This window comes from Cebus imitator, unplaced genomic scaffold (assembly GCF_001604975.1).
Source record: "Cebus imitator isolate Cc_AM_T3 unplaced genomic scaffold, Cebus_imitator-1.0 Scaffold516, whole genome shotgun sequence".
Classification (NCBI taxonomy): domain Eukaryota; kingdom Metazoa; phylum Chordata; class Mammalia; order Primates; family Cebidae; genus Cebus; species Cebus imitator.
This window is the reverse complement of record NW_016107831.1, coordinates 1-22,274: the sequence shown is the minus strand read 5'-3', so window position 1 is coordinate 22,274 and position 22,274 is coordinate 1. Positions and strand designations below refer to the sequence as shown.

At 36.9% G+C, this 22,274-nt stretch overlaps 1 protein-coding gene across 1 annotated transcript in view; it reads left to right on the top strand.

The window, feature by feature from the left end:
- SPATA16 (spermatogenesis associated 16) overlaps nucleotides 1-9,176 on the top strand; it is a 246,538-nt gene extending 237,362 nt beyond the window's left edge. The window contains exon 11 of the mRNA XM_017514109.2: nucleotides 8,870-9,176. Within this exon, the coding sequence (XP_017369598.1) occupies nucleotides 8,870-8,992 (123 nt within the window). The 3' untranslated portion in view covers nucleotides 8,993-9,176. The remainder of the gene's footprint in view (nucleotides 1-8,869) is intronic.
- The last annotated feature ends 13,098 nt before the right edge of the window (nucleotides 9,177-22,274 follow it).

Here is a 22,274-nt window from a genome sequence, read left to right as displayed (position 1 = left end):
TTGACCTCGTGATCCACCCGCCTCGGCCTCCCAAAGTGCTGGGATTACAGGCTTGAGCCACCGCGCCCGGCCCGAAGAAACAATTTCAAATCAATAACTGAAGTACAACTTCAAAACCTAGAAAAAGAAGAGTGAAATAAACACAAAGCAAGCAGAAGGAAGACAACAATAAGGATTAAACTAGAAGTCAATGGAAATGTAAACAGAAAAATAGAAAAAAAATGCAAAAAAGAGCTGGTTCTTTTAACAGGTTAGTAATATGAAAAAACATCTAGCAAGACTGATGAATAAAAAAGGGAGAAGACATAAATCACCGATACCAGGAATGAAATGGAACATCACTACAGATGCTGCAGACAGTAAAAGGATAATAAGAGAATACTTAGAACAATTCTACATATATAAATTTTATAACTTTGATGAAATATACCAACTACTCAAAAAGCATGCCTACCACCACTCACCCAACATAAAATAATTTAATTAACCATATACCTATTCATAATTACAAATTCCTCAGAAATATCCAAGCCCAGATGGTTTCACTAGAAGATTCTGCCACACATTTAAAGAATTAACACAAATTCTGTACAATTTCTTTTAGAGACTGCAGGAGTAGCAAACCCTTCCCAATTCATAGTATAAAGCTAGTATTATCCTAATACCAAATCAGACAAAAATAGTACCAAAAAAATCTTACAAACCACCATCTCTCTTGAATATAGAGGCAAAAATCTTTACATTATTAACAATTAGAATTTAGCAACAGGTTTAAAAATTATATACCATAACTAAGTGGAATTTATCCCATAGATGCAAGGATGTTTGAATATTTCAAAATCAACATAATCTGCCATATAAACAGACTACAGAAGAAAAATTAAATGATCGTATCAATTGATTCAGAAAAAGCATTGGACAAAATTGACGCTCATTTATGATTTTTAAAATACCAGAAAACTAAGGGTAAAGGGAAACCTCCTCAAGTTATTAAAGAGCATCTCCAAAATTTCTACAGTTAACATTACATTTAATAGTGAAAGAATGAAATCTTTCCGTCTAAGATTAGGAACAGGGAAAGGATATTAGCTTTCACCACTCTTATTCAGCATAGAGCTGGAAATTCTAGGCACTGCATTAAGGCACTAAAAGGAAACAAAAAGCACGTAAAACAGAATAGAAGAAATAAATCTGCCCTTCCCTATTTTCAGATGACATAATCGTCTACATAAAAATCCCCCCGAAAAATGAGTTCAGCAAGGTTGCAGGATACAAAACAAATGTACAAAAGTCATTTGTATGTTTATATAATAGCAGTAATCAGGGCACTAAAATGTACGACAATATTATTTATAATTGCTCAAACAAATGAACTATTTTGGTGTGAACCTAGCAAAACATCTACAGGACTTGTATGCCCAAAATGTCAAAACAGTGAGGAAAGAAATCAAAGATCTAAATAAATTGAAAGATGCATCATGTTTATGGATTGAAAGACCCTACATAACATAACCATCAAACTCTCAAACTTGATATACAAGTTTAACATAGTTTCTACTAAAATTACAGCAAGGTTTTCACAGATGCAGAGAAGATTACTCTAAAGTCTATATGAAAATACAAAGGAAATAGACCAGTTAAAATACTTTAGAAAAAGAATAACATGGGAAGAAGTCGTCTACCCAATTTAAAGTCTTTTTATGTAGCTACAGTAATCAAGAATTTGTGTACTGGTGGAGGGATTGACACAAAGCTCAATGGAACAGAATAGAGAACCCAGAAATAAACCCAAATATGCTCTACTGATTTTTTTATAAAGGAGTAAAAGAAATTCAGTGGAGGAAAAATAGTGTTTTCAACAAATAATGCTGGAACATTGTCACATCTGCAGATCAAAAATAAAAGAAAACCAAAACACAGCCTTGACCTAATCCTTACACTTTATACAAAAATTAACTCAAATTAGGTCACAGACTTATATGTAAAACTATAAAACTTCTACAAAACAATAGGGAAAACTCTATGGGATTTTGGTCTATGCAAACTTCTTAGACTTAACACCAAAAGCACAATCCATAAAAGTTTAATTTATGAATTAGACTTCATTAAAATTAAGAATTTATCTGTGGAAGGACTCTTTAAAAAGGATGGAAAAAAAGCTCAGCATGAGAGAAAATACTTGCAAACCCTACATCCAACAAAAGACTAATCTATGTACAGATTCTATAAAGAGCTCTCACAATTGAAGAGAAAAAAAATGCCAATCCAATTTCAAAATGATGAAAGATAAGAACAGACATTTGCCAAAGTGAATGACAAGTCAGCATATTAAAACATGTTCAACCTCACTAGCCATTAGGGAAATGCAAATTAAAACCACAATGAGATGTCACTACACCCCTATTAAAACGGCTAAAATAAACAATAATGACAATACTAAATGCTGGTAAGAATATGGAGAAATTATTCACTCATACATTATTAATGGGATGTAAAATGGTATCACCACTGTGGAAAATAATATTGTAGCTTCTTTTAAAAATAAAATTAAATGTGACCTGGGGATAACATCACCATTGCAAAGCCTAAGATCAGCTCTTGAGATATTTGGCAGACCCCGCACTTAATGGATCAGCTGGGACCACCCAGACAGATACACTGGCTCATCTGATCTTGTGGCCTCCACCCAGAACTGACTCAGACAAGACAGCTTCTACTCCCTTTGATTTCATCTCCAATCCAACCAATCAGCACTACCGAAAAAAAAAAAAAAATTAAATATGTAGCTACTATATAACCTAGAAATTGTACTCCTGGGCTTATATTCCAGAAAAATAAAGACTTATGTTCAAAGAAAGACCTGTATACAAATATTTATAGTAACTTATTTTACAACAGCCCAAAACTATAAATAATCTAACTATCCTTCAAATGATGAATGGTCAACGAAACTGGAAAATCCATACCATGGAATATCAGTCAGTGATAAAAAGAAATAAACTATTGATACAACAACCTGAATAAATCTCCAGAGAAGTGTGGAGTTATATATGATTCCATTTCTTGCAATAACAAAATTATATAAACAAAGAACCTATGGTCTCGTGCGGTGGCTCACTTCTAATCCCAGAACTTTGGGAGGCTGAGGTGGATGGATCATTTGAAGCCAGGAGTTTGAGACCAGCCTGACCATCGTGGCAAAACCCTGTCTCTACTAAAACTACAAAAATTAGCCTGGTATGCTGGTGCATGCCTGTAATCCCAGCTCCTCGGGATGCTGAGGCATGAGAATCACTTGTACCCAGGAGGCAGAGGTTACAGTGAGCCCAGATCACACCGCTGCACTTCAGCTTGGGTGACAGAACGAGACTGCATCTCAAAAAAAGGAACTTATTAGTGGTCGCCAGGGTTTAAGAAGAGGTTGAGAACCGGGAGAAAAACAGATGGCTATACAAAGGCAACATGAGAGATCTTTGCGGTGATGGAACTATTCTGTATCAGTATCAGTATCTTGGCTGTAGTATTCTACAGTTTTGCAAGACATTACCATTGACAGACACTGGGTAAAAAGTATGCAGGGTCTTCCTGAGTTGCTTTTTACTGACATGTGTGAATCCTCAATTACCAATTCACAAGATGCTATAGACTGGGTAGCTTGTAAACAACAGAAATTTATTTCTGATTATTCTAGAGGCTGGAAAATCAAGGCAGTGGCAGACTCAGTGTCCACTGAAGGCCCCTTGTCTAGTCCATAGATGGTGCCTTCTAGCTGTGTCTTCTCATGGTAGGCAGAGCAAACAAGTTGTCTTGGGCTTCTCTTCATAAGGGCACTAATCCCATTCACAAGAGCTCCATCCTTGTGACCTAATCACCTCCCCAAAATCTTACATTCTAATACTATCACTTTGGGAGTTAGAATTTCAATATATGAATCTTGGGGGACAGAGACATTCAGACCGTAACAAACACATAGCTCCCTGGACTACGTGATAACAAAATTTTATAATAGTTTTTTAACTGTATATTAAACATACTGAAAAGTGTTATCATTATGGGTATTTTCAAGTCAGTGATATAGTTTGGCTTTTTTTTTTTTGCATGTTTGTAAAATCTCGGGGGTAGGTACCCCAGATTTTTATGTTACACTCATGATTAAAATACTGAATAATAAACCAAATTCACTAAATGTAAAAGGAGAAATATAAGGGCTTGTCTGTCTCTTTGAACACTAGCCAAAAGCTAGAGGAAACTGCTGTATTATGAAGAGCAGAAACAACTCCATTTCGGAAACTAAGTTTATTTTAGAAATTAATTTCAAGCCTATTTGAAAACAATTTTAATTCTAATAAGAATTAAAATTCAAACCATTTTGGATGATAAATATTTAAAACCTTTTGGTCTGGAAATTAAACTGGAACAAAGCAAAGAAACTAACATTATCAAATCCACTGTGGTGGGGTGAATTTTCTGTTTTGCTGAGAGGATTTTGGTCCAAACTGCTAATCACTGAAAACACATTCCCATTCCACAACTACCACTATAGTCATATAAGCTTGATATTTATTCCTGATGAATTTTATTCTTATTTCCTCAACTTTCTTCCTTAAAAACAATCTTTTAGAGCTTTAATGAAAAATACGTATATCATTTGAGCACTCAATTCCCAAGGCACGGACATGTGGAAGCAAACTCATATAAACACACCTAATCCTCTCTCCTGGTTCAGGCCACATGAAATTTAACAGGAAGCCTGAATTCAAGCCCAGCATCTTCCTTCTCAGTATAATTTACTTGTTCATTCATGTTTGAGATCAACTTGTTCACACAGCCATTACTGGCAAGAGACAAGCCTGGTTCCCAAGGTAAACACTAAACCTGTGCCAGGGGGTACCAACCAAGTAGGGAACATCGGCAGGAAGTGAGAATTTCGGAAAGGATCAAAGTCATGTTTGAGGGGAGAATTATAACTTAATTGCTCTCCCTTCAATTTATGGCTTAGTAGTTAATATTCACATGCTAGGGCTGCCACAGCAAAGTACCACAAACTGAGGGGCTTAAACAACAGAAATTTATTGTTTCACAGTTCCGGAGCATAAGAGTCTGAAATCAGTGCCTTCAAGGTTGGTTCCTCTGAGTGCTGTGAGGAAGAAACTGTTTCATGCCTCTCCTCTAGTTTCTGGTGATTTGCTGGCGTTCTTTATTGTACCTTGGCTTGTGGGGGCATCACCCCATCTCTGCCTTCATCCATCTTCACATAGTATTCTTCTTATGTGAGCATCTGTCTCCAAATTTCCCTGTTTTGTAAGGACATCAGTCATTTTAGATTAGGGCCCCCCCCAAGGACCTCATTTTATCTTGATTAGCTGTGTAAATACCCTATCTCCAGATAAGGCCACATTCTAAAGTACCGGAGGGTTATGACTTTAACATATAAATTTAGAGGGGAACACAATTTAACCCATTATTGCAGTGTTTACATACGAGTTGAAGGGCATTGAGAAACTGGCTGATGACAATTTCCTTACTCTTTGATATGGGTTATGACCAACAGTCATATGATATGTTAGAACCTGCCTTCCTACTGACAGTTCATTCTCCTCAATCATCAGACATCCTAAAATTCTTTGCACGCTCATTTGGTCTAATGTCCATAATACTGCAATGTCAAGTCAGCATTGGCACGTATAAACACAAAAAAAGCTTATCTGCCCATTTTGCAAAGGGGAAAATTAGACTCAGAATGACCAAGTAGGCTATCTGATACGGTTAAGCAAGTAGATTCTGTACCAAAAAGAATCTAAGAAAGCCTCTGCTTCAAAAACTGTGTACTTTCTTGGGTACTTACATATTTCTTTGTATTTTATTTTCCTGAGGGCTTTACAGAACTTTCTATCATTTGCAATCTGTTCTTCTAGTTATATGAATCTATTTTCTCTTTAACCAGCATTTTTCTTTCCTTGACATAAAAAAAAAGAAAATAACCAGCTTTACTAAAAAACATGTTGCAGCTGTCCTACACTTCAGCAAGTATAGAAGCTAAAATTGGCTTACTTTGCTGCATATTGTATCATCCGTCTCATGGTGTAATCTAAGGGAATAACCTCTGATTTGAAAATGTGAGTGCTCATTTTTAGGACTGGACTGCTTGGATCTGATGTGAGTGTCGGTCACGGAATTTTATGGCCAGATGTGTCTTTGGTAATTATCCAGGCCAACCCTCTTTTAATACCAACTGTTGGTGAAAGCTGAGTTCAGAAAGGCCAAGTCATTTCCCTGGGGTCACAGAGCAGGGTTATAAGCCACGCTGAGAGCAGAATTCAGCTTTCCTGCTTACTCCTCTTCCAGTGCCCTTTCTACTCCTGGCTGTTTCGAGTATACAAGCAACACCTTGTCATTACCTTGCTTTGACAGGTAATGGTCAAAGCTAAACAATGGTGGCATGAGAAAGTCGTGTTCATTAAATTTACAGAGGAGACGAAGGCCTTCTGATATCCTTCCGTCCAGCCTTCACTTAAGTATGGAAAAACACATGGTTTCCTGAATCTCTTCAACTCTTTTATCAGAGAGTAGGATTACTGGAAGTCTATAATATCCTAGGTTTTGTAAATAGTGAACATGGACCTGGTCCCTACCTTATGGAGTTGAAAGTCCAGATGAGAAGGCAGATATTATATAAATCATTATAAGCAATTAAGTAAAAAAATTACAGTATCCAAAGAGACGAAAAAATGTTACTGAGACAACAAGCTTGGCCTGGGTTCTAAAGAAAGACTTCCCCGAAACATTGAGGTTTGACCTGAAATCCAGAGGATACACAAGTGTTGTAATGGGGGTCTTCCATTAGGAAGATGGAGGGGCGTAGAACAATGCATGGCTGTGCTCAGGTAATTGAGAGATGTACCACATGGCTAAAGCAGATGGAGTGATATTAGACAGCACCAGAGATGCAAGTGAAACCTGATAACCCAGAAATAGAGGTGTATAGGCCATGTTAAGGGTTTAGAAATCCATGTAATGTAATTCAAGCAAAGGAAAGATCTGATCAGATTTCTATATTTAAAAGCTCATTTCGGCATCATTATGAGACGGATTGAAAGCACAGGAGGGAGACAGGCCAGGTGGGAGGTGAACATACAGGCCATGTATAGCGCGCACATACTATGTGCTCTGGACCTGCCCACTTAATTCAGCAGAATTCTTTTATTTCAGTGACACATTTTATGTTTCTTCTTTGTCTTTTTAAAATACAACGCAACCCCATTACTCAATACTGCTCTTAATGAACACAATTGTTTTAAAAAGACAGCAGACACCTAATGGATATTTAAAAACAATTATTTCACAGTCTTATCGAAGGAAGCTTTTTTGCTGCATTAGAATTGTAATTTTAAATTATATTTAGGCTAATTGCAAATATTCTCATTGTAAAGAGCTTTGATTTAAATGATATATTGTCAGTACAAATAATGTGAATGAGTCATCAACTCAACTATTGAAGTAATGGTAAGCTGTCATCCATTTTATTTGCATTGATTGTGCTCCATGTTAATTTTTTTATGTCTTATTTTGGTGAAAACCAGATAGATAGATATATATATGGAATACATAGAATAAGGCATTGACTTCATGGAGGAATCAAAAAATATTCTATCAAATTATTTTGATGTGTCCTGCAATGATCAGACATCATAAAGAACAATGTGCTTTTTAAAAAAATGTACCTGAAGTAGTTTTTAAAAGGGTTTCAAAGAATTGTTTTCATATAAATAATTTATCTTGTTTTTCTCAAAAAAAAAAAGAAAAAGAGTGGACAGTTTATATCACTGGTGCTGGTGTGATATAAGACCTAAGCGTAACATATGGATGAATGCTACCATTTATTATTCTCTTTTTGACAATCTGAATTATCCTTTGGATATTACTCTGAATGATAAATCAAGCAATTTAAAAGTGGAACTCAAAATTGGAAAATTGAAGTCGTAAGTGCTTTTATCTTAAGTAGATGATACCTTCAGGTACCTTGAATAGTAAGTGCTCTAGCTTTGAGTTAACTTTCTGACAATGAGCTCCTCAGTGAGTAATGTTAAGCTAATACAATATGCAGGTCCTAGGAGTCAGGGTTAAGCATGAGTTGTTATATCTACCGACTTTCGTGAGAACCCAATTCAGCATATTTGTAAACTTTTATTCTACAATTTTTTCCCGACAAACAGTATAATACATTCTATCAACTGCCACTGAATAATTGTAAGTTTTCTTTGGAGAAAGACTAATTCTTTTTCAAGAATTGTTGTGTAGATCATTTTACCTTATTCCCTGGAGTGTGGCATTTTTTAAGAAAATGGATTCTTTCAGAATTTCCTTTTCATTGAAAGGAAAAATGATTCTTGCCAAAGCTATACAAATATTCATTTTTCTCTCATGTTGGTTGGGGCCATCTAAATGCCAGAATCTCTGGCTTTGAGGGGGGATAAGTTTGTTTGTTTGTTATCACTCTTATTGTTGATAAAGAAGGTGGAGAAAGGGCTTTCCATGGATTAATCATTTACCATTCACTTTCTTTAAAGCCCTGGTTTTACTGACCATTAAAAACTGCATGGCAACAACAATCTCCATTTCCATTTCAATACCTTGGACCAAGCGATAGCGCAAACTCCCGCACTTCTGCTTTGTGTTAAGTTAGTAAAACAGGGGGACCTAACACGGAAACAGAATGAGGCTTTTATGTTTAGTCATTTCTGTTTCTGCCAGTTCTGCTCCAACATGGACTTGTATGTGCCATTTATTTTAAATACCTCACCATTTTTATAAGTATACGAAACCCAGGAAACCAACAACAAATCTTGTTGCATCTGTTTATTTTTTCTAGGTTGGACGAATTGAAGATTTTTTATACCAATTAGAGGACAATTTCTTAAAAACTAAAAAACTGAGAACTGCTCGAAGGCAAAAGACAAAAATGAAGAAGCTTCAAACTGTTCAGCGAAGCTAGTCAGGAGCCGGCACTACCACTAAGACATCCCAGAAGAGGCAAGGGCATTATGACAGCTGGATAACAAAAGCTTGTCACCAAAAGAAAGAGGTGGTATTCCCCTCAGTTCGTCTTTACCAAAGATACTCTATGTTTCATTAATCTTAACTGGCAGCAATAAATGTTCTCAGCAAGTTTGACTTGACTGTTGTTCAAATTTTTCTTGTTTAGTTAAAGAGCTCATAAAATAACCATTGGTACCTCTTTCACCACCCTGACCTTTCAAAATGGACTAAGATATACCAAGTCTACCCAATAATGCTTATAGTATACATCTATAACCATGTGCATTCATTAAGAATTATTCACAGGCCACCTACAGATATAGAAAACAATATAAATGCAAATTCGAACTTACAAAACTAATAATGTACTTTCCCAACTCTCATGGTCATATATGTTATGACTGATATCAGTTAAGTTGTCTCATTAAGTAGTCTTTTTCCTCTAGATCCTTTATATTGTATTTTCTCTGCCCGCTAAGCTATGCAACACAAATTTTACAAGGTAGTCAAATTTGCACGTTTGACAAAGTAGTGAGTTGGTAGCCATCACTCAGGACCTCAACTGATGCCAACAAAAAGATTTGAGAATAGGATAAGGAGGAGGAACCCAGATCCTGAGTAAAATAGGAAAATGTAATTTGTTTAATAGTGAAAAATAAGTAGAATTTTGGAATACATTGATAAAACCTCAAAAAATAAGATGAACTCAACCAAAGTTTCCCAGCAGAAGTAATAGACTAAATGACTTATGACGTTTATCCAATGGTTAGCCTAATAACATATAAAAATTATAATATTAAAGCTAGAGACATCATACTACTGGATTTTAAAATAGATTATAAAGCTATAGTAATCAAAACGGCATGGTATTGGCACAAAAGCAGCACATTGACCAATGAAATAGAATACAGGGCCCCAAAATAAACCCACACATTTATGGTCAGTTGATGTCTGACAAAGGTACCAAGAACATACAATGGGGAAAGGATGGTCTCTTTAATGACGGATGTTGGTAAAATTATATATCCACATGCAGAAGAGTGAAAATTGACTCTTACTTCACTCCTTATACAAGAATCAACTCAAAATCAGTTAAAGACTTAAATGTAAGACCTGAAACTGTAAAACTAATAGTAGGGACTGTAGAGGGAAAGCTCCATAACATTGGTCTGGGCTGTGATTTCTTAAGAGTCTGAAAGCACATATAATGAAAGCAAAAATAAACAAATGAGATTGCATAAAACTAAAGACCTTTTGCACAGCAAAGGAAAACAATTAAAAGAATGAAGAGACAACCCACAGATTGGGATGAAATATTTGCAAATCGTATATTGGATAAAGGGCTAATATCTAAAATACACAAGGAACTCTAACTACTCAGTAAAAAGAAAACAAACAATTATATTAAAAAATGAGCAATTAGCTGGGCATGGTGGCGCGTGCCTGTAATCCCAGCTACTCAGGAGGCTGAGGCAGGAGAATTGCCTGAACCCAGGAGGCGGAGGTTGCGGTGAGCCGAGATCGCGCCATTGCACTCCAGCCTGGGTAACAAGAGCGAAACTCCGTCTCAAAAAAAAAAAAAAAAAAAAAAAAAAAACAAACAGCAAAAAAAAAAAAAAAAAAAAAAAAAAGAGCAAAAGACCTGAAAAGACATTTCTCAAATGAAGATATAGAAGTGGACAACAGATATATAAGAAAATGCTCAACATCTCTAGTCATCAGAGAAATGTAAATTAAAACCACAATGAAGTATCACCTAACATATGTTAGATTGGCTATTTATAAAAAGATGAAAGATATTAAGTGTTGTTGAGGAATTGAAAAAACCAAAACGCTTATAGATGATTGGTGGTATTGTAAATTAGTACAACCATTTTGGAAAACTCTACGGAGGTTCCTCAATAAAGTAAAAGAATTACTAGGGGACCAAACAGTTCAAGGTGGCTAACTAAATGCATCTGGTACTCACTCCTTCCACAAAGAAGAACCAAATAGCAAGTAGTTAATTATACTTCAAATAGATTATATAAGAGAAAACACTGGAATTCATCTGACAAGGGATGGGAAACACTGAAAGCACGGAAGGAAAGGGGAGCAGGGGAGCCTGCTCAGCTGGAATTGGCAGGAGCCTGGAGAAGCTTTCCAATGCAGGTAAAAAGTAAATGAGAGACCCCCAGTGGTCCATATTCCCACTGCAGACTCCTGCAGTCCCAGCCATCGGAAAGCCCCTTGACCCTTGCAGGCCCTGAGTGACATAAAGAACAGCCTGAAGACTGTACTCCAGAGAGGGAGCTCACAAAGAGTCCCAGGAACACCCAGGTCCTAAGTAGCTGCAGCAGGATGCCATTCTGATAACCCAGTGCCCACCACATGGCATCTTGCTCTGGGGCCCAAACACTTCTACACTTCCACATTGCTAGACCCCACTGACATTCCCCACCTATAGCTGCCACTAATGGAGCCAAGACAGAAACCACTGGCAGCAACTTACCCTCCCAAGCAGAGGAGCAGCTGCACATTTTCACACATCCCTAGAACAGATTTCATGGCCCATAGCTGTTGCCACTGTAGGGCTTCTGTGGAACTAAACCATGAGCTAACAGTGCACCTCAAGCCGCCTGCCTATGGCTGCTTCTACTGAAAGTAATTCTGCGCTCCCCAGAAGTAGGGCTCTGCCCTCCGCCAGTTACTAAGCATGCCCTCCAGAGGCCTTGGGATTGCCTAGCCCAGCACACCACAGCTGGCACCTGCCCACACACACAACCTGTGGGGCCTGAGGACTGGCCTGCTCAGCCCATCACGACCACCACTAACATCAGTGTAAACTGCTATTGAATCCCAGGAGGTTGTCTTAACAGTGCTACTGCCATCACAGTGCTACATGTGCTACATGCCACTGTCCAGAGACCAGAAAACCTGCTCACCTTCCTGCCCCACTGCTGCCATTTGTAGCACTTGAACAAATCACCTGAAGGCCAAGAATTGGCCTTCTTGAACCAGTTAATACTAATGTCAGCGTACACCACCCCAGAACCCAAGAACAGTCACACTTGGTCCATCACTTCTGCCACTAAAGCCCAAAGACTGGCCCACATGGCATCCTAGTCTCCAGCAAAACTTCACCACAGCCTCCACGAACCACCCCACCCTAAGCTATCAAAGAAATCATAGACACCACTGACACTGTTTATGACTGAAGAAATCACACAGAGACTACACTACTGCACACGTCCAGAATCAAAACCAAAGTGCCCTACTCAACCAACAACACAGATACTGCTTGGGGAAAAAGGCCTCTCCTATGAAAGCACATGTAACCAATTGCAAGGAGTGACTGTTACACCAGATGCACAGATATCAATGTAAAAAGAAACATGAAAAAGCAAGGAAATACGACATCTCTAAGGGAACACAACAATTCTCTAAGAATGGAATTCAGTGAAAAATACATTTATAAGATCCCAAATAAAGAATGCCAAATACTGATATTAAAGAAGCTCATTGCCAGGCGTGGTGGCTCATGCCTATAATCCCAGCACTTTGGAAGGCTGAGGTGGGCAGATCACGTAAGGACAGGAGTTCGAAACCAGCCTGGCCAACATGATGAAACCCCATCTCTTCTAAAAATACAAAAATTAGCTGGGCATGGTGCTGGAAACCTGTAATACCAGTTACCAGGAAAGCCGAGGCAGGAGAATTGCTTGAACCCAGGAGGTATAGATTGTGGTGAGCCAAGATCACACCATTGCACTGCAGCCTGGATGATAAGAGCAAAGCTCTGTCTCAAAAAAAAAAAAAGCTCATTGAGATAAAAGGAAACTCAGAAAAACAATACAAATATATCAAGAAAAACAATTCAGAATATAAATGAGAAATTCACCAAAGATAGGTATCATTAAAAAAGAACCAAAAAGAAATTCTGAAACCGAAGAATTCATTGAATGAAGTACAAAATACATTCAAAGGCTTCAACAACAGACTAGATCAAACAAAAGAAAGAATCTCAGACTTTAGAGACAGGTCTTTTGAAATAACCCAGTCAGACAAAAATTAAAAAGAATAAAAAAGAATGAGTAAAGGCCTATACAACATATGTGACACCATAAAGCAACCAAATATTCCAATTTTCAATCCCCCAAAAGTGAAAAGAGTTAGAAAATCTATTTAATTGCAAAATAGATGAAAACTTCCCAAGTCTAGCAAGAGATATAGATATATACAGAAGGCTCAGAGATCACCAGATAGACACAATTCAAAAACATCTCTCTATAGCACATTATAGTTAAATTTTCAAAAGTCAAAGAAAAATTATAAAAACAGCAAGAGAAAGCATATAGTTACCTATAAAGGAGGCCCCATAAGACCAACAGTGAATTTCCCAGCAGAAACCTGATAGGCCAGGAGAGAATGGGATAATATATTCAAAGTCCTGAAGGAAAGAAAGCATTCAGCCAAGGCTACCCTTCCTAGCAAAGTTATCCTTCATACATAAAGGAGAAATAAAGTCTTTCCCAAACAAGCAAAGGCTGAGGGAATTTGTCACCACTGAAGGGACCCTGCAAGCAATGCTCAAGGGAGTCACATACCTAGATGTGAAACAACACTCTCAACCATCATAAAAACACATGAAAATATAAAAACCACTGGTAGAGGAAACACATGAACAAGGAAAAGAAAAGACTCAAATGTTATCACTAACCACAAAACCACAATGATGAACAATAAGAGAAATAAAAGACAAAGAGTACACGAAGCAGCCAGAAATCTATCAATAAGATGACAGGAATACGCTCTTACATATCAATAATAACCTTGAATGTAAATGAATTAAACTTTCCACTTAAAAGATATAAACTGGCTAACTGAATTAAAAAACAGGACCTAACCAGATGCTCCCTGAAAGAAATATTTCACTTATAAAGACACATAAAAACTGCAAGTAAAAGGACTGAAAGATATGTTCACGCAAACAAAAACCAAAAGTAAGCAGCTATATTTACATCAGAAAAAACAGACTTAAAACAGTGAAAGAGATAAAGAAGGCCATTACTTACTGATAAATGAGTCAATTCAGGAAGAGGATACAATAACTCTAATAATTATATCCACCCAACACTGGAGCACCCAGATTTATAAAGCAAATATTATTAGGTCTAAAAAGAAAACTAGACTCTAATATAATAATAGTTGAAGAATTCAACACCCCACTCTCAGCATTAGACAGATCATCAAGACATAAAATTAACAAAGAAACATTGGATTTAAACTGTACATTGGACCAAATGGACCCAACAGTCATTTACAGAACATTTCATTCAAGAACTACAGAATACACATTCTTCTCATCGGCACGTGGAACATTCTCAGGATAGACTGTGTGGTAGGACACAAAACCAAGTCTCAATAATTTTTTTTAAATTGAAATTGTATCAAGTATCTTCTCAGACCTCAGTGGAATAAAACTAGAAATAAATCACAAGAGAAACATTGTAAACTGTGGGAATACATGGAAATTAAAAAATATGCTCCTAAATGACCACTGGATCAAGGAAGAAATTAAGGACACATAGACCAATGGAATAGAATATAGAATCCAGAAATATATTCAACCAACTGACTTTTTACAAAGGCACCAAGAACATACATTGGAGAAAGGGTACCCTCTTCAATAAAATGGTACTGAGGAAATTGAATATCTATATGCAGAAGAATAAAGCTGGACCCCTATCTCTCAACCTATATTAAAAAATCAACACATGATGAACTATAGACTTAAATCTATAAAACTATAAAACTACTAGGAGAAAACAGGGGAAACACTTCATTCAGGACACTGGTCTAGGCAAACATTTTATGGCTAAGACATCAAAAGCACAGACCACAAAACCAAATGAGACTATATTCCACTGAAAAGCTTCTGCACAGCACAGGAAACAATTAACAAAATGAAGAGACCACCCACAGAATGGGAGCATATATTTGCAAACTCTTCATCCAATGAGGGACTAATATTCAGAATATACAAGGAACTCAAACTGCTGAACAATTTAATAATAATAATAATCCTATTAAAAATTGGGCAAAGTTTTCTCAAAAGAAGACATACGAATGACCAACACGTATATGAAAAAGTGTTCAACATCACTAATTATCAGGAAAACGCAAATCAAAACCACAATGAGATATTATCTTACACCAGTTAGAATGACTTTCAAGACACAACAAATAACAGATGTTGGCAAGGCTACAGAGAAAGGGAACTCTTATACACTGCTGGTTGGAATAGAAATTAATACAGCCACTGTGGAAAACAGTATGGAGATTTCTCAAAAAACTAAAAACAGAACTACAGTATAATCCAGCAATCTCACTACTGTGTACAAATCTAAAATAAATCAGTTTATCAAAGGGATACCAGTATATCAGTATTTATCCAAAAGAAAAAAAATCAGTATATCAAAGGGATAACTGCACTCACATGTTTATTGTAGCACTATTCACAATAGCAAAGATATTAAATTAGCCGAATTGTTTATCAGCAGACACATGAATAAAGAAAATATAATATATATACACACAATGGAATAGTATTCATTCATAAAAAAAAGAATGAAATCGTGTCATTTGCAGCAACATGGATGGAGTGGAGTTCATTATGTTAAGTGAAATTAGCTAGGCACAAAAGACAAATGCCACATATTCTCATTCTTAAGTGGAAACTAAACAAGTTGATTTCATGGAGGTACAAAGTACAAAAATAAGCCACCAGAGGCTGGGAAGGGTGTGTGGGTAGAAGTGTGGAGGAAAAAAGGTTGGTTGGATGGGTGTAAACACAGTTAGAAGGTCTGTATTCTAATGTTGAGTGGCAGAGTAGAATGGTAGAGTTAGCAACAATGCATTACCTATTTCGAAGTTGCTAGAAGAAAGGACTTGAAATGTTCCCAACACATAGAAGTGATGAGTATTCAAGGTAATGGATACCCTCACTTGATTATTACACATTCTAGTGGATGTTACAAAATATCACATTAACATATACATAATATGTAAAATATTATGTATCAATTTTTTAAAACAAAATAATACCAAAATTCAAGACAATGCTTACCTCTGCATTAAGAGAGGGGTAGGGGTGTACAGAAAGGAAAGGATTAGAGGGATACTAGGTGTCTTCAACTATATTTAAAAAGTTAATACATTTGGCATATTAGCCAAGAAATGGAAACAACCAACATGCCCAACAAGGAACAAATGGATTAAAATAATGTGGTGCATGTATCTTTTCCTAATGTCATGTAATCCCTACATCTGGGAGGTAACGGAGTGTAGATCTTCATGCAGCCCCCTAAGAAAAACTTTCTGTCTGTAAGTTCCCCAATAAAATCACCGTGTAATGACAAAAGATAATAATGTAATATAGGTATATACATAATGGAATACTATTCAGCCTTTTAAAAGCAGGAAATGCCATCATTTCCAGCAACGTAGATGAACCTAACGGACATTATACTAAGTGAAATAAGCCAGGTACAAAGAGACAAAGACTGTAAGATTTTACTTGTTTGTGGTATTCTTAAAAAGTTGAACTCACAGAAATAGAGAGTTGAATAGTAGTTACCAGAAACTTGGGGGAGACAGAAAAAGGGAAGACGTTGGTCAAAGCAGACAAAATTACAGTTAGAAGGGAAGAGTAAGTTCTGGTAATCTATTGCACAACATGGTGACTACAAGTTAATAATAACGTGTATTTCAAAATAGCTGAAAGAGAGAATTGTTAATGTTCTCACCATAAAGAAGAGATAAATATTTGCAGTGAGGGGTATGTTAATTAGCCTGATTGGATCATTCCACAATATATACATATAATGAAATATCACATTATACCCCATAAATGTAGACAATCATTATTTATCTATTAAAAATAAAACATTTTAAAATGTTAAAAGAAAAAGTAAGATATAAAACTATTAATATATACCACATAATTATAACTATGTTATTAAATAGATACCTATAAAAGACTGGGAAGAAATAAGATATTAAGAATGGCTATCTTTCATAGGAGCAATTATGGGTGATTTTATTATCTTTTCCTTAATGATATGGAATATGTTCCTTGATAATAAAAAAAATAGTCTTTTTAAAAATATTATTTTGTATCACTTTGCAGAGAAAGAACTAATTCAGATCAGCATTTCTTCCTGGTTTATATCAAAAAAATAATATTTTTTCAGAGCATATGTATATATATGTACTCTGGAAAAATATATACTGATACTGACATCATAAATAATGGTGATTGCACAGACACAAGCCAAAAGAAACATTCACTTAAAGAATTCTTTAAGGCATAAAAATTTTTATGTCTGCCTCCATCAAGCATCCCTGGTGCAGGAAGTCCAGAAGGTCACTATATAACTATTACCAAAAGAACCAATTACGGTGTTTTATCTGTGTTTACAAATAACAGCAAATACGGTAATACGTGAGTTGTCCCTTATCTCTCTCACCTGTGTTCCCCATAACTTTCGCCTCTGATTATTTTGTTTAGTTCTTTGCCTGTACTCACAGTATATCATCTCATGAAATATGAGATGATCACAGACCAACATCCCTTAAATCAAAATGTATTGAAAGTTGAGAGACCACTGGCAGAGCAAAGCTGTGATTTACAGTGGCTTGATTCATTGAGATGGTATGATGGAGTCTAAGTTCAATCAGATATTTCACAAGGGGCCTGATCCCCTGAGCAGTTTCGTGGGCTCATGGACATGGATACAAAGGACGATTGTGCAATCTTGACAAGCAGCAGATTGTCAAGATGGAGCGTAATGGCACCTGGAGGCAGGCACCCATTTATGAAAAACCATTAAAGGAGAGAAAAGTCGTTTACCACCATACCACCCTGAACGTGCCCGATCTTGTCTGATCTTGGAAGCTAAGCAGGGTCGGGCCTGGTTAGAACTTGGATGGGAGACTGCCCGGTAATACCAGTTGCTGTAGGCTTTTATTTAAAAAAAAAAAAAAATTAAATAAAAAACTAAAGGAAAGGAAAGTCAGGAAATAGACCCAAAGAGTGTCCCAAAAGTTACAATGTGCACATATTCTGTTTGTATCTTAAGGAAGAAAAGCCAGAGGCACTCAGACCGCAGGAGATAATCAGAGCTCAAAATCATGCTCTGTGCATGTGATATAACAAATAGTATGGGCACTTGAAAATTTTATATCGAATATGCGCTTTTATTGTGATCTATCAATCCAAAGCAATGTGCAGAATTAATATGCATTAATAATCAAGACTATAGCTTCCTTTTAAAATAAATGTTTGAAAAAGTAGAAAGGCAAATATTTAGTGAGAAATGAGAAGACCAAATCCCTGATGTTAACAGGAAGTCAGCCCTTTCTCTAAAACTCATACAACAGGTTTACCGATGTGAACAGTTGTCTCAGGTCCACTTCCATAAAGCCAGAAGGGAAACTGGTACAGTAAAGCTGTTAAGTAGAAACATGCCTCTCACAGGCATCACTCAAGTTAGCTGATGATGATAGTAATCATCACATGTAAAGCGAAATGGCTTAGATTTTGAAGACCTGTGTTCAAATCCTAGATCTATGTAAAAAAAAGATAATTCTTTCCCTGCCTAATAAGGTTTTAGTAAGGAAGAAGTGAGATAATAAATTATGAAATGATTTTTAAACACTGAAGCAATAATACCTTACCTGTAGTGACAACTCACTATAAACCAGACATTGTTCAGCTTAGTCTTTATCACAATGCTGAGACAAAAAACGTTATCTTCTTTTTACCTAATAGTAATGTCAGGCCCAGGGGGTGAAGTGACTTTCTTACAGCTGGAAAGTACCAAAGCTTAAATTTGAACCAGGCAGTTTTACTCCAGAATAGGGACTTGATATACTGCTTTTCTGTGTTTTATTTTTATATTACTGTTTTTAGGACCTTGTGGGTCCTAAGTAAAATTAGAAATATACATGCTTGAGATTGCCCAAAAATGACCTTGGGAACTCACTCTGTCCAATGTGGTAGCCACTACTCATGTGGGACAACTGAGCACCTGAAATGTGGCTAGTGCAAACAAAGAACTGAATTTTTAAATTTAAATATAACTTGTTAAAGTTAAAAACTGATACTCAGTTCAGTTATTGGAAAACGTTGAAGTATACTTGGAACAACTCGGGTATGAATATTGACTTTTTAACCATACATTTTATGAAATCTAAATACAGATCAAGTATTCTGGATGAAAATTTAGCATTCAAATTGAGATGTGCTGTAAGTGTAAAATATACAGTTAATTTCAAAGACTTGGTATTAAAAAAGAATGTAAAACATCTCAATGACAATTTTTATATTGATTACATGAAACAATATTTTGGATATAGTGATTCAAAGAAAATATATTATTAAAATTAATGTTACCTGGTTTTTGTTAATTTTTTAATGTAATTACTAAAATATTCAAAATTACGTAGGTGGCTCATATTATACTCCTGTTAAACAACACTGGCCTGGACAATAAGTCAGCTGGAATTGAGAGCTCTCCCCTTCTGGCAGGATGAGCTGAACTGGATCTCAGCCTTCAGACCTTAACTGTGAGTTTCTGTGGACCCAACGTCCCCGGGAGCAGGGCAATTGGCTTTTCCAGACAACTGGCCATGAAAGTCCTATAGTCTGTTAGTATCTGTATTTGTCTGTTCTTACACTGCTAATCAAGAGCTGCCCAAGACTAGGTAATTTATAAAGGAAAGAGGTTTAATTTATTCACAGTTCCACATGGCTGGGGAGGCCTCAGGAAACTTACAACCATGGTGGGAGGTGAAGGAGAAGGAAACATGTTCTTCACATGGTGGGAGGAGAGAGAAGTGCAGAGCAAAGGGCGAAAAGCCCCTTATAAAACCATCAGATCTCATGAGAATTCATCCACTATCATGAGAACAGCATGAGGGTAACTGTTCCCATGATTCAATTACCTCCTACCAGGTCCCCCCTCCCCCAACACATGGGGATTACAATTCATGTTACAATTCAAGATGAGATTTGGGTGGGGACACAGAGTCAGACCACATCAGTATCTATCCCCTTTAATACTTTTTCTTAAGATGAGAGATCAACATGGGAGCAGGTTGCGCTCCCAGAATGTGCACCACAGTGTGTCCAACACAATGTCCTACAGACAGCACATCTTGCTGTGAACATGATGAATATTACATCTGGCCTTTTCTTTATAAAGCAGAACTATAGGATTTGCCTTGGCTTAAGACTGATAGTGATCCCTAAAGGACCCACCTTGCACAACAGCGGATCCTGGGAATACTTGAGAAGAATAATCATAGGAAAAGCCTGAAATTTTCTACTAGCAGTAAGGTAGACACTCAAAGAGCACTGAGATTTGTGATCTTATTGTTAATGTAACACATGGTTACTTAGCACAGGAGAAGCCAACGACGTACTGGGAAAAGCTGTAACCAGTGTTAGTCCCTTGAGTCACATTATCCCATAAAGACATAAGTGGCTGCAAAGCGAAGTTCTTGAACTAACACATACAATGCATTTAACCAAGAACAAAGTAGAAACACGATCGTACTTATATACTCCAGGGACAGAAAATTCCTTTCCACCAGTATAGACAGAGCTATCAATTGATGAGAAAATTGACCTCCATCTAATGCTAATTAAATGAGAGCATCCAAATATATGCCAGAACATAGAATGGACATTAGGACATTAATATGAAGTCATACTGAAAGCATTGGCTTTCTCATTGTGTAATTCAGATCTCAGCCACCTAATCCATGAAATGATGATAATACTCCTTATTTGGGTATTGAGAGCCCCCATATATTTTAATTGCCTAGACAGTGTGTGACACATAGTGGAAACTCTAAATATTACTTTCCTCCTTTTGAGATAGAAAGTAGAGTAAAAAACAGCCCCTTCTCTAAAAGAGATAACACTGTAGCAGAAGGGGCAGGCCCACAAAGGACTGTCCTGAACTACCTCTGATAGTGCTGCCTAACTGAGTACCTGCATTCGGCAGGGGGGAGGGAGCCGCTCGCTCTGCGTGGGCATGTGAATGCAGGACAACCAGAAACCAAACATTCGGAGGTCAGAGGGGCTGAAATGTGACACCAAAGTGGCATGAAATTGAACTAATATGGACTGGTCCCAAAACAGAAAGCAGAAATGGCTTCCCTGGAAATAAAATTGCTTTCAGCCTATTTTCTTGTCATTTGCCTTCCTCATAAATGTTTAACACAGAAAACCCATTATTTGAGGTATTTAATGAGCTGTGGTCCACATAATAACAATTTAAAACTAAATATATTTGTGCTTTACTAGAATTCTAGATCTTTTTAAAATAGAAGTATGTCTTCTCCCTTATACTTTACAAGAAGGCAGTCTTTTTTTTTTTTCTATTCTAGCTCAAAATGTCAAATTTTTCTACCCTGCCTGCTTGATCCCCACTGTCACTGCCTAGTTCAGTCATGTTTACGTCTCCTACAAGTTGTCATTGTGGATGAGCCTTGCCTCAGTCAGTTTGTTGCTGTAACAAATTATCATAAACTGGGTGGCTTAAACAACATTTATTTCTCCTAGTTCTGGAGGCTCGAAGTCCAAGATCAACATGCTAGCAGATCTGATGTCTGGTGAGGGCCCTCTTCCTGGCTTATAGATGGACACTTTCCTGCTATGTCTTCAGCTAGTAGAGAGTAGAAAAGGGAAGCAAGCTCACTGTGTCTCTTCTTATGAAGACAATAATCCCATCATTAAGTCTGCACCCTTATGACCTAATTACCTCCCAAAGGCTCCATCTCCTAAAACCATCCCATTGAAGGTTAGGCCTTCAACATATGAATTTGGGGGTTCACAATAATGCACTCCATAACAGGTATCATTCTCCCTGATTTCTCCTCACTCCAATTCTTCTTCCACACTGCGGCCAGAACAATCTTTATGAACATCACAATCTGAATCTGCATGGGTGTATGAATGCCACACACTTTCACACCAGCAGCAGCTCCCTATTTGCACAAGATATGCCACACTATTTTAAAGGCACGGAGATTTCAAGACCCAGCTCTACCTAACTTGCTGCCCTGCCTTTTGGGTAACCCCACCCTGGAGCACCCCATATTTCAGAATGATGGGTACCTGCATTAGTCTGTTTTTATGCTGCTGATAAGACATACCCAAGACTAGGCAATTTACAAAAAAAAAA